This window comes from Microtus oregoni, unplaced genomic scaffold (genome assembly GCF_018167655.1).
Source record: "Microtus oregoni isolate MIOR12 unplaced genomic scaffold, Mior012 000031F_ref0000149, whole genome shotgun sequence".
NCBI classification, from domain to species: domain Eukaryota; kingdom Metazoa; phylum Chordata; class Mammalia; order Rodentia; family Cricetidae; genus Microtus; species Microtus oregoni.
In genome coordinates, this window is record NW_024543090.1 from 5,496,317 (window position 1) to 5,509,803 (window position 13,487).

At 36.0% G+C, this 13,487-nt stretch overlaps 1 protein-coding gene across 1 annotated transcript in view; it reads left to right on the forward strand.

Moving 5' to 3' along the window:
• Ccdc73 (coiled-coil domain containing 73) overlaps window positions 1-13,487 on the forward strand; it is a 140,632-nt gene that overhangs the window by 36,468 nt on the left and 90,677 nt on the right. The window contains exons 6-8 of the mRNA XM_041679268.1: window positions 9,764-9,802; window positions 13,061-13,196; window positions 13,395-13,474. Coding sequence (XP_041535202.1) covers window positions 9,764-9,802; window positions 13,061-13,196; window positions 13,395-13,474 — 255 coding nt within the window. The remainder of the gene's footprint in view (window positions 1-9,763; window positions 9,803-13,060; window positions 13,197-13,394; window positions 13,475-13,487) is intronic.

Below are 13,487 nucleotides of genomic sequence, written 5' to 3' on the forward strand. Positions count from 1 at the left end.
GCAGGGCTGTGTCCCCCACACCCGGCCGCCCACATGGCTAGCTTATGCCCCGAAATAATTACACGGACACTGTACTCCTCCAAACACTGCCTGGCCCATTCTCTTCTAGGCTAATTCTCACATATTAATTTAGCCCACCTCTAATCATCTGTATGTAGCACCCCAAGGTGCGCTTACCGGGGAGATTCCAGCCTAGTCCATCCTGGGTTGGAGCTTCATCCTGGGAGCGGGGCATGGCGTCTCTCTCTGAGGCGTCTGCTCCCGAGAGAGCTGTGGAGTCTCTGTGCTCACTTCCTCTTCCTCCCAGCATTTTGTTCTGTTTACTCCTCCCACCTATCCTCTAACCAATAAAATGGGCCAGGGCAGTGCCTTTATTAGCCAATGACCTTCCTCCATCATTTCCCCTTTTTCGGTTTAAACAAAAAAAAAAAAGCTTTAACTTTAACATAGCAAAATTACATATAACAAAACAGTTATCAAGTAAAAGTTACAATAATCTTTGTCATAACTAAGGAAAACTATAACTATACCTAACTATTCTTAACTCCATCAAAGACTCCAGAAAGATACAATACTACCTAAGCAAACAAGAAAAAAGCAACTTTTAAAACTCTAGAAATGACAGAGACATCTCGCTGCCTGGACAGTCACCCAAAGTTCTTTTGTACCGTTGGGGCATCCATCTTCGGCCTTCAGGCCCATGGTATCCAGCAGACATTTCCATAAAGCAGGAAAATTCAAAGTCAGTTCAGTCACTATCTGTTGTGTCCTGCAGAATGTCTCGCAGACTCTTTCATGAATCAGGAACCCCGAAAGATCATCTCACCTTAGGCAAGTTCAGTAGTCCTCTCTGCGGGTTCTCTGTGTCCAGTTTATGCAATAGTCCAGGCAAGAGCAGTGTCTTGCCCAAATGGCTATCAAACTCCATAAGGTGCCTCTTTGATGCCCATCTTCCTCTTGAAGTAGATTGGTGCTGCCAGGAGCAGAGTGTCTCATTGTTGTGAAAAGTCCTTAGTTATTAAAACATTAAATGTCCTATTCTGTAATCTGTGAAAGACATGAAGAATGTCTATCTAAAATATATCTCTATATATCTAGAAAATCTAACTAACATGACTACAAGCTTTACTATTATCGATGATTATCCATTAACAACCTATATTTCTTAATTATACAGTACATATTTAAATGAACTACACAATCACAATACCTTAATCAAAATCAGAAACACTTATACATATAACAAAATTGACCTTAAATCTCTATCAATAAAGCAAAATCTATCCTAATGTAAATTATTCATATCTATATCATATCCCCCTTTAAATGTAAAAGAACGTTTATAAACCATATTTGGGAACATGGGCGCAGTTTTTTCTCTCCAAACTGCTTCCTGCTGAATGGGGGCGCTGTTAATCAGATCATTTAGGGTGTAACCTGTGTGCCAGGTTTATCTCAGTTGGCAGTTGAGTGAAGTAATTTTTTGAAGATGTTCACTGCAACCCTTCAGGAGGGCGTGGTCCATCATACCACATTGGAATAGAAGAAATGAACAGCGTCTCATCCTCTGTGAAAACAAAATAAGAAACTCCTTTCCAAAGTATCATGTCCTTAGATCCAAATTTCAAATTCAAGGCATTTTCAAAATATCTATGTTGGATTAGTTGAGCAGCATTTATAAATAAATATCTTTTAGCATCTGTTGCTCCTTCCTCAGCGTTTAAATTATTTAAAGAGAGCATAATAGCATACAGTATCAAGATTCTCTTTGTATTTTCCATCTTTGTGCAGCTTTGTTTTAACCTCTATTTTGTTTATTTTTACTTTTAACTCTTTGCTTTTTGAGACAGGTTCTCTGTATCTTTGACCTGAAGTAACTCTGTAGACCAGGCTGTCTTTGAACTCTCAGAGATCTGCCTGTCTCTGCCTCCCAGGCATTCAGGATTAAAGGTGTTTGCTACTACACCTTGAACTCACAGAGATCTGTTAGTCTCTGCCTTCTAGGCACTGGGATTAAAGGCGTGTGCTATCACACACAACAACTCTCTTTCTTTTTTGTTTTTTACTTTAAGAACTTCAACTTTTAGTCTGCATATATTTTTAACACACTTTAAACCATTCAGAAATTTTCTTTGTCTTTGAATCTCTCTTTACTGTATATCTCTCTTTTTCTGACCACACTAGTCTTTAAATTACTGAGCAATATGGGTAGGATTAAAGGCGTGGCTTTGCCAGCTAGATCCAGTCCATTCCTTAGCTTTCCAGCCTCATGGCGGATATACAGGCTGTAGCCATGTTTACTGTAACAACTGTATGGCATTTCAAGGTCCCTGCCAGCAAGTGAGCTACAACAGACAACACTCACGTCCTCTCTTGGTAGCCGGCCCTCCTGCCTTAAACAGTCAGAGTTTGCCCTGGCAGGATGGCCCAGAAAGCCAGCATTTTTAAACGGTGCAGCTTTTTTCCTGCTACGGCTGAAAACCGAAAAGCATGCGTTCAGCTTTTCGTCAACACCATTTAAGTGTTTCGTGGCAGGACCTCTTAATGAGCTGCAGGCTTTGCAGCTAAAGCTGAGTCAGGAAGCCTCTCTTAGATGAGGCGCTTGCTTGCCTCTAGCAAGAAGAGTAGAACCGAGAAATTGCTGCTACCAAGAAACCAGGCACAATGCTTTCACTTTGTTCTAGAATTACTTCCCAAGCTGTCTCAGGCTTTATGTGGAAGCAGTTGTCCACGTGGGCACTAATCATCTGTTGGGCGCCAACCTGTAGTAGTATGGGGCTGCAGGGCTGTGTCCCCCACACCCGGCCGCCCACATGGCTAGCTTATGCCCCGAAATAATTACACGGACACTGTATTCCTCCAAACACTGCCTGGCCCATTCTCTTCTAGGCTAATTCTCACATATTAATTTAGCCCACCTCTAATCATCTGTATGTAGCACCCCAAGGTGCGCTTACCGGGGAGATTCCAGCCTAGTCCATCCTGGGTTGGAGCTTCATCCTGGGAGCGGGGCATGGCGTCTCTCTCTGAGGCGTCTGCTCCCGAGAGAGCTGTGGAGTCTCTGTGCTCACTTCCTCTTCCTCCCAGCATTTTGTTCTGTTTACTCCTCCCACCTATCCTCTAACCAATAAAATGGGCCAGGGCAGTGCCTTTATTAGCCAATGACCTTCCTCCATCACCACCTGACAAAGACCTTTTAATACAGAGCCCCTCCCCTGCCTTCTCTACTTCCTGGTTACTTAGTTTTCTTCCTCTCTTGTCCTTTAATAATGTAATACTTTACCAGGTGCTGGCAATAATTGGATAGCAACTTTCATTGTGGAACTCATAGTCAAGGGCTTCTAATCACCTAATTCCAAAACAAATAGAAACAGAAAACCATACACCCCCAAAAAGAAAGAAACAGAGAAAATATTTTTGTTGTGATAGATTATTTGAATTTTTCCTTTCTGTATAATCATGGTACCCAGTTGATTTCAAATGAGAGACTTTCCTTAACAAAACAGTATGTCTAAATGGCTAGATAACTTTGCTGATGTTTTTGTGGATTAATGGCTTATTGTATAATGTGGCAAGACACACTTTTCTTGAACTTCAGGTTTCTTTTAAGTAAAATGAAGAAGTTGAACTGTATTATTATTTCCCAACAAGATCACTTCTATAGAGTAATAAAGTATGTCCACTATCTACTCGGTATAAAAGGAGTGAACCCGAAGAGTCAGTTTTATTGAATGTCCAGAAGCATGAAGAGGAAGATGGGTAGAATGTGATTAAACTGGGTAGGGACTATGGCGATAGATGACCTCTATAGCTCTCTCATTATTTTCTCACTAACTTCCTACTGTTCTTATAGACTATAGAATACTAATGACTCTTGCAGATCTGAAGGCATATTTAATAATTTGCTCTTTTTACTATTGAAGTTTAATGGTCTTAAGTCTCACCCAATCACTCTGATGAAAGAGAACAGAATTCTTGGAGCTGTGACTATGTGTATGTTTTGATCCATGAATAGGTCTTAGCCATTTGAATGATGTTTTCATCAGGAGGACAGAGGACATGTAACATAAAAGGTCTTGGAGTAAATGATAAATGATACTGGAACAACTTGGCATTGTGAAAAACTGACTCTAAACACAGACATACAGTTGACACAAAATAACAGAATGGATCAGAGACCAAAACTATAGCAATTCTAGAACACAATGTAGGAAAAAAATCTAGGAGGGTTTGGCATTGGCTTTTGAGGCATGAGACCAAAGGAATGATCCATGCAGTGACTGGTAAACTGGGCTTCATGGAAATGAAAAGTTTCTGCTTTTCAAAAAGACTTTCAACATAGTGAAAGACAAGCTCCAGATGAGAAGACAGTGTTCACAGAAGGCTCTCCAGAAGAGAAGACTGTTCACACAGAAGGCTCTCCAGATGAGAAGACAGTATTCACAGAAGGCTCTCCAGAAGAGAAGACAGTGTTCACACAGAAGGCTCTCCAGATGAGAAGACAGTGTTCACAGAAGGCTCTCCAGATGAGAAGACAGTATTCACAGAAGGCTCTCCAGATGAGAAGACAGTATTCACAGAAGGCTCTCCAGATGAGAAGACAGTATTCACAGAAGGCTCTCCAGATGAGAAGACAGTGTTCACAGAAGGCTCTCCAGATGAGAAGACAGTATTCACAGAAGGCTCTCCAGATGAGAAGACAGTATTCATAGAAGGCTCTCCAGATGAGAAGACAGTGTTCACAGAAGGCTCTCCAGATGAGAAGACAGTATTCACAGAAGGCTCTCCAGATGCAGACTGCTCTATCACATTAAGTTTCTCTTAAACCTAGTAAGAGGAAAACAAACAACTCAAATAAAAAATATGCTGTAGATCTAACACAAACCTTACCAAAGATACACAGACAGATGTCATGTGCTCATATAAAAAGATCTTCCACATCATATGCTATGAAGGAATTGCAAAGTAAAGTGTCAAAAATAACACTGTGCTTTAAAATTGAAATAACCAAAATCTAGATCACAGAAAAGCTGTGGAGACAATTTGGCTGTTTCTTACAAAATTCAACATTCTTTGTTAAAAAGCAGAGGAAAAGAATAAAAAAGAGACTGAAGCATGTTAATAGTGGAAACACCGTGTGTGGTGCTGTAGTGCTGGGCACATATCATTACCCACTTGTCCAGACACATAGACTGTTCATGAGTGAACCCTGTTGTAATCTGTGGACTTTGAGTGATAATGTGTCATTGTAGGCTCACTAATTGTAACAGGCACATAATTTGTGTGTGGGAGGGGAGGAGAGGGAGAAGGGAGGGAGGGAGGGAGGGAGGGAAAGAGGTGTTAATAGTCAGGGAGGTTGCTCTTGTGTGAGAAGAGCAGGGAGTCTATGGGATATTTGTACTTTTCTCTCAGTTTTGCTATAAAACTGCATATATGTTTTTAAAATCTTGAAAAAGAGACCTACAGTTCTCTAAGTGGAGTCAGAATAATTCTTATCACCCAAATTTTTACCATCCTTCTAATTTTATATAATTCAAGGTATATATTTTTGTGGTGTGAAATTAATACTTTTGATCTTTTAAACTGTGATGACTTCAAGTTTCACCTTCCCCAATAATCTTCATCTTTTCTCCTTTCCATTTTCGTAGAAGATATATTTTGCATCTTCTCATGTGCCTTACGTGTCTTCGTACTCTCACACTCTTTATCTCTGTGACCTTGCTATGTTTTATGTTGTTTCTTTACATTTATCTTCTAGTTCACTAATTTTTCAACTATGTTTTATTTGTCATATAACTTGTCCATTAAGTTTTTTATTTTATAACTGCATTTCTGTTTTATGGAAGTTCAATTTGGTACACTTTCAAATCTGCCTTTTTTATAGCGTCTTATACTTTTCTCATGCTTTTTACTTTGTCTTTTACGTCTTTAATCATAGAAAATAATTCTCTATCGTTGAGATTTTTATCTCTTATCTCTAATTATTGATGGTCAAGTCTTCCTGTTTGCAGTGTCTGCCTGCTGAGTTTCCCCTTGGAGGTCTTTGTGTTTGATGTGGTTCATAAATTTTAACTTGCTAGCCCCTCTTCACAGGAAGTACATTTTCTGCTGAAACTATGTCATGTAACTTTTCTACAGAACTCATTTAGGATACTTCCTTTTTTTCCTGAATCTCAATATCATCGGATGTGTACACATGCAAGGAATGCTTTATAATACATGTTTAGGGTTTTAGTTTTTCATGGAATAACTTTTATTTTTGAACAAGTTTTAGTTAAAAACAAAGTTTTTTGTGTTGGTATATTGAATGTCTTTGCAATTAGGAACTGCTCACTGACAATATTTATTGCACATACTACTGGGCTACATAAGGATATTTTTCATACAAATATACATGTACTAGCCCATCTTACCCATACCTCCTCCCCTGTTATTCATTCTTGTTCCCCTAGTTCCACATCTACTTTCATGTCATATATACACATATTTTATATAAATATAAAACCTATGAACCATAAATGAGAGAAAATGTATATTTGTTTTTCTGAGAGTTATTTTAGTTTACTTAATATGATCATCTCTAATTGTGCCTATTTTCCTGTAAACCACATAATTTATTTTTAGCTAAAAATTCCATTTTTATTATATACCATATTTATTTACCCAGCCCTCTGTTAGTGGATACCTGGATTCATTCCATACTTAGCTGTTATGGGATTGCTGCAGTAAACATTGGTGCGCGCAAGCATCTCTGTCATATATTGATGTGCTGGGCCCTATGGGAGATGCTGACTTTCAGTCTGCATTCACATCAATAGCATGTGAACGTTCATGTTTGTGTACATCCTTGGGAACTTTTTTATTTTTTGAGACAGGGTCTCATTGTGTAACCCTGACTAGGTTGGAACTTGCTATGTAGACCAGGTGGTGGTCTTGAACTCACAGAGATCTGTTTCCCCCTGTCTTCTGAGTGTTTGGATTAGAGGTGTACATCACCAAGCTTGGAATTACTTGTTTTCTGATTGATTGTCATTCTGACTGGGTGGGATGATATACACTTAATTTGTGTTTTCTGATAACTAGCAAGAGTGGACATTTTTTAATATTTGTACTTCATCTTTTGATAACTTTTGTTAATTTTATTAGCACATTTATTGAGTGGGTTATTTGATTTTTTGCTATTTAGTTTTTTGAATTCTTTTTATAGACTAGATATTAATCTCAAAGATTTTTCTCTCATTCCGTAGGTTGTTTCTTAATTCAGTTGTTTCCTTTGCTGTGGAGAAACGTTTTAGTTTTATGAGGTTCTATCTGTCAGTGAGAAGAGTTGAAGACTGGTTTTATGTTTTCATAGGTACTGTGTTTAGGCAGTTGCATCCTGGTATTCCAGTCTGGGCTAAGGATTTAAATGTGCTAATTATCCAGGTGAAAGTGGACCACTTTATAGATACATGAGTAATTTTCAATCTTTTATTTGCCACATTTTATTTATATGGTATTTATTATATTTATACTTAGTTTGGGTTTCAACTATATTCAGAAACAGATACGTATACTTTTGATTAAAATATATATTATCTTTTTATGATAACTTAAAAATTTTTACTTCCTTGATAGTTTAATACATATATAATGAGTTTTAAACATTATGCAGTTTTAGTATAATTTACACAGTTCTCAAGCAGTAACTTTGCAGATGACAGCATCATGTCATAATGTCATACAAAATAAATGTATGTTTCCACTATTTGTTTAAATGACTGACTGGTTTCAATAAAATGTGTTCCCAGCCTTGTCTCCTTGAACTAACTTAAATCAGAGCAATTATTTATAACAGCAGTCAGCACATTTGCTTGAAGCTCCCTAATGAATTTGCAAAAATCTAACTCCTACCACAAATTACAAGGTTAACAATGATTGCATTCTGCCATTTCTGAAGTCATTTTTGTTTATTTTTCCCATTTACTTCCTTCTTTCCACATGAGCATTCTAGTTCATTGAAACAAAAATACAAAATAAGGTTATTGACTGTGTGGCTGTGAACTTGTTGAAATTTTCTTCCTTCTTTCTTAAGACTTTAACCACAAGTTGCTGACTCAGGAGGGTCTTTACCGACCATGCAATGAAATTACATTTCCTGATTGTTTTTCTTTAACTCTTACCATGTAGTTTAACTTAAGTACATTGCTTATGGCTTATCTTCCTCAGAATAAAAATGGGCAAGCATTTCCTGGGTCCACCGTTGTTACCCCCAGTACCTGTATTTATGGACTTTGCTTACAGGGTCCAAGCACTCAGTATTTACTGAAGAAGTGACATACACATAACTATTCTTTTGAGGTTATGGCAGCTAGCTAAGGCATTTGTTTCATAGTGAATGTGAAACAGTTATTTTATTTTTCTTAAAGTTTAACAAATCAAAGTTATTGAAGAAAATGAGAATTCATACATGGCTGGTTAGAGTTTAGCCTGGTCAGCTATTCTGGAGGACTAAGTGACAATTTTCAAAAACAAAAATGTATCCAGTGTGAGCTGGCCTGCAAGAAAAATGAAAAAGCAGAGCGACATTTTGTTAAGGGAAGGCCCAGAGATGAAGGGCTTCTGTCTCTGTCTGAAAGCAGAGAATCAGAATGACCATCCTCTACTAGCCCCGGGGATTTGGAGATCTTGCAGCAGAAGCAAATGAGAAAGACATGGGACCCGAGCAGTTCTGAGCCCTTCACCTGTGTGCCTGGCACCAGGCTCACCATACATCTGCTTTGTTCTGTAGTGATCACAGGTGGCAGCACTGATGGCATTCCTTTTGCCCCAAGTCGGCAGCTTGCTTCCCCTCAGGTAGCTTCTCTTTCTCTGGACCACTCCTGAGAGTGAGGAGCTGTACTCCTTCCTTCCTATTCCAAAGTATTAAAAGTAACTTTGTAATTTTTTTTTTAAAAGAACAAACCTTAGAAATTCTACTTTTTGAAATTTGTTCTGCTGAAATGACTAACTACAAAATTCAAATATAAGCACATTTCAGAATAATTCACATTGTTAAAAAGTTGAAAACTAGGTAAGCCTATAAAAATGAGAGGGATTGGGTAAATTGGTGAAGTTAAACATTGGGCTACTATGTTTTATATAGCCATTGTAAATTCTAAGAGTCCTACAGACTGGGACATCTTTTGCGGTCATATCCCTCTAGCTCTCCTTTAAAGTTCAATTCACTAAAGCCAGAAGCACTAAAGTAGTCAGTAGTGAGATTTTTTTTTACTTAAAATAATTTTTATTCCTATGTTTATTTGTTCTTTAATATGTCCTTCAACAAACACTAGTGTGAAGTATCAAACTCTACCAGATGCAGTTTCTTGAAGTTACCATTCTTTAACATGGTATAGTTCCTACCACTCACTGTCTGTCTACTATTATTGGACCAGAAAATACACTCTTATGGCCAGGGATCTGTCTTATTCAAGCAGTATCCTAGGAACAGATGTAGTGATAGTGTTCCTGTAAATATATTGTGAACAAAGGCAATAAATGTGTTTTTAAAGACAGGATCTCAACTATGTAACCCCTTCCTTCCAAGTGCTGGAATTATAGGCACAAGACACTGTACTGCCTTGAATATACTAGTGTTGTAAGGAAGAGAGTTACTATAAAAATTTGAAAAAAAATCACTAAAAGTTGTAATAGATAAATGCCACATTTGGTAGCATGCAGTTTTGATGTCAGAAGGAATTTAAAGTAAAGAATTCTAATAGATTTTCCTTCTCTTTTCAAGGTTTCTCAATATTCTTTACAGAAGAAAGTGAGTGAAATGGTAAGAAAATTGCATAATATATATTTTTACCACTTGGATTAGAACACAAGATTCATAGTAATACTGTAATATAACTGACTTTTAGTAAAAAAAATTGTAGAAAATTGATACTGGGTATTGTTACAGTTTAAAGGCCTGCCTGCCACAATTTCAAAGTCATTATAACTTAGATCAATTTTGCAAATTTATTTGTAGATTTTTTTTTGAGACAGGGTTTCTCTGTGTAGCTGTGGTGCCTGTCCTGGGACTAGTTCTTGTAGACCAGGCTGGCCTCAAACTCACAGAGATCTGCCTGCCTCTGTCTCTAGAGTGTTGGGATTAAAGGTGTGCACCACCACTGCCCGGCCAGATTTCTTAATGCTTACATATTACAAATAAATAAAATATGTGGCAATGTTCATCCTTTGTTGTTGTACATTCATGATAATTTATGGTATGGTACTTGTTATTGTTCAGGTATTTGCTTTTTATTTCTATGCATATAAAATTAATATTTACTTTACAGAATAACATTTCATAAAATACTTATTTTTTAATACTCTCCCTCATATTTAAGGAAGAGATTTTTGTTGCTGTTGTTATTGAGGTTTTTTTGTGGTTTTAATTAAACAGAATTCTCACTATATCTACTTAAATCTTCAGAAGGCTTCTTGGGTGGGCTTATGCTATTACAATCTCATTCTTTGGAATAAACTGTAAAGCAAGTGAAATTAATTTTTGGCTATATTTTGGCTATCACATAGATAAGAAATAGAGACTGTTGCTGTAACATTGAATACCATTTTAAATATTTTGCTTCTTGAAATTATTTGAGGTGTTAAAAATAATAGGATGATTGTTAGGCTTGATTGAATAGAAGATGTGAAAATTCTGTTGCTATTCAACTGGAGAGAATAAAGATGATATTGTCAGACTATTTTAAACTGTGATTTTAATTAAGAAGCTGAAAAACTATATTCCACTTTAGCTGTAAGTACCATGACATTTGTGCTGAAAGTCATCCTCAACGCTACAGTGGTTTTACACAAAATATAGAGAAATTGAATAATGTGCCCTTTGATCTGGGAGATAAGGCTACAGTGAAGGATCAAAGGCCACGTAAAATGTATTTTACTTTCTTCCAGTTTAAAATTTCATTGAACAGATACTCATAATCTTTAAAAAAAAACCCACAGAAATATCTCCAAGTTTTTTGTTAGTATATGAATGATAAATTATATTTTTTCCTGACAATTGAAAGCATTATATCAGTTTTCTTTAAAATTATCTTATATATTGATATATTGATATTTTTGCCCATTCATGGGCAATATTCTTATATAAAAGTTAAAAACCATATTTTTAAACAGTATATATGCCATATAATTTTTAATTTATTATCCGATTCTTATATAATTCTCATGACACTTTCTTTATTCAATGTTATTCTTATTTTATGAAAGTAGAACATTATCTTCTATGCTATTTAGCAATATGGCAAATAGTCAGGAAACAGGATAGACATTCTAATATTGTCCAGACAGAACTTGTAGAACAGCAGAGTATCCTAAAATGAATAACTTAAAAATAGTATTGAGAAATTTTAAAGATGTCCATGACTCCATAGAGGTGAACATTTAACTCCTAACAAATGCCAGTCTACAGGGAGTTCACGAAACTGACTTCCCTGTAAAGGTGGATTGTAAAGGTGGAGATATGCCCCTACAGAAACTAACACATCACAGATCAAAATACTTTTCTGTCTATCTCACCTTGGAAAAGTCATGATCATTACCAATAATAATGCAACAAAATACATTGAAAAGTAAATTTGGAACATCAAATTAGCCATTACTACAACTTGATCACTGAGGAAAATCCTATTGTATATAGTGAACCAAGCAGCCAATAGTGTACTTAAAGTTACAGATGACCATTATGACTGTACTCTACTGTCTGCTTAATGTAGTAAAACCTTGTCCAGTGCCCTTTAAGTCATGTTTGGCTTCTCTTTGTATATTATTTTCCTTTAAGGAAAGAAAAGAAGAAAGATGTCTTCTTTCAAAATTTCAAAATTTCAGTGTTAAAAATTTTGATAAAATTCAGAGTGACAGTACGTTTTCTTTCAGAATAAAATGTCTCAGTTTATATCGTTGATCTGTATATATTTGTGTCTGTGCACAGTGTGCATGCCTTGTGCCCACAGGTTCAAATGTCAATATATGGCCCAGAGAACTAAAGGTGTCCATGGAATTTATAAGTCTTAATAGTATTCATTTATCATGACCAGTGAATAGTCTGGAGTGTCTGAAAAGCAGAATTTTATCATGCAAATCAGTGAAATTTCTTTTCCTTGGATTTTACTTTGGCATCAGGCCAAGGATTTTTGGACTAAGTATATTAGAGTTTAATATACATGGAATTCTATGGATAAGGAGTGCCTGTGAAAGAAATCTCCAGACTTTTGTATTTTTCACTAACAAGTTTATTAACTTTTATAGATTTTGACTGCCTACTTACTGCTTTTTAGCTAAAAGGCTAAGGAGACTGTTGTGGAATCATAAATTAATATGTAATAGACAATGTACTCTTAAAGACTACATTAGTATGGATTGAAAGTGAAAATGTCCTTGACTTGAAAATGTTCCATTAGATTCCAGTTAAACTGGGTTATATTTTTGCATATCTGGTAAGAATTAGTGTAATTCTCTTGTGAGAAATTAATGGTATTTAAATATGGTTCATTATTTTCTGTTGCTTAGTAATTGATAATAGTAGTGACCTAAGTGGATATAAATTTGTATTAATTTGTAGTATTAATCCTTCTCAGTAGGATTCAAATTTTACCAATTATGTCTCCAATTTTAGTATATTTTCTATGATGTTATATTGTCTTTCTGCCATTGCAAAGTATTGTTCTTGGTCCCTATCATTCCATTTTTTATTACATTCCTGCTTCGTGTGTGAGGATGGGGTGTGGTGGAGCATGCGCTCACTTGGGTCAGAGGAGAACTTGTGAGGCTGGTTCTCTCTTCCCACTATGTGGTTCCCAGGGCCTGGACTCACTTCATCGGGCTTTGTGGCAAGTGCTTTTGCCTACTAAGTTATCTGTCTGACTCCTTGTCATTCGATTTTGAAAATTATGTATCATCATTGTATCTTTATACATACATGTAACATGACTTGCTTATTAAAATCAGTGGGCAACTATCAGAAGTTGTTGTAAATCTATGTGTATGTTCATTTTATATATAACTTCAAAATTTTTCTTGAAAATAGGAACAAAAGGCCCATTTACACCATCTAGCTAAAGAAGATTATCACAAACAACTGAATGAAATTGAAAAATACTATGTTAAAATAACAAATCAGTTTGGATTGGTGAGAGAAAATCATGTAAAGTTAGAACAAAATGGTAGGTTGATATTTTATCTAAGTTTGTATATTCAGTAGGGAATATTTAGTGGGCTTCCTTATTATTAGTAAATTAAACTTACCTGATACTAGTAATAGCAAATGGCAGTTTAATGGAAATTAAATTAAGTTAGAATTATACATTGCATTAGGACTGTTTTATTTATATAATCTGTTTCTGATATCTTTTATGTTACAGTACAAGAAGCAATACAGTTAAACAAAAGACTTTCCACCTTAAATGAAAAACAAGAATCTGAAATAGACAGTTTAAAGAAGGTACGATTGATGC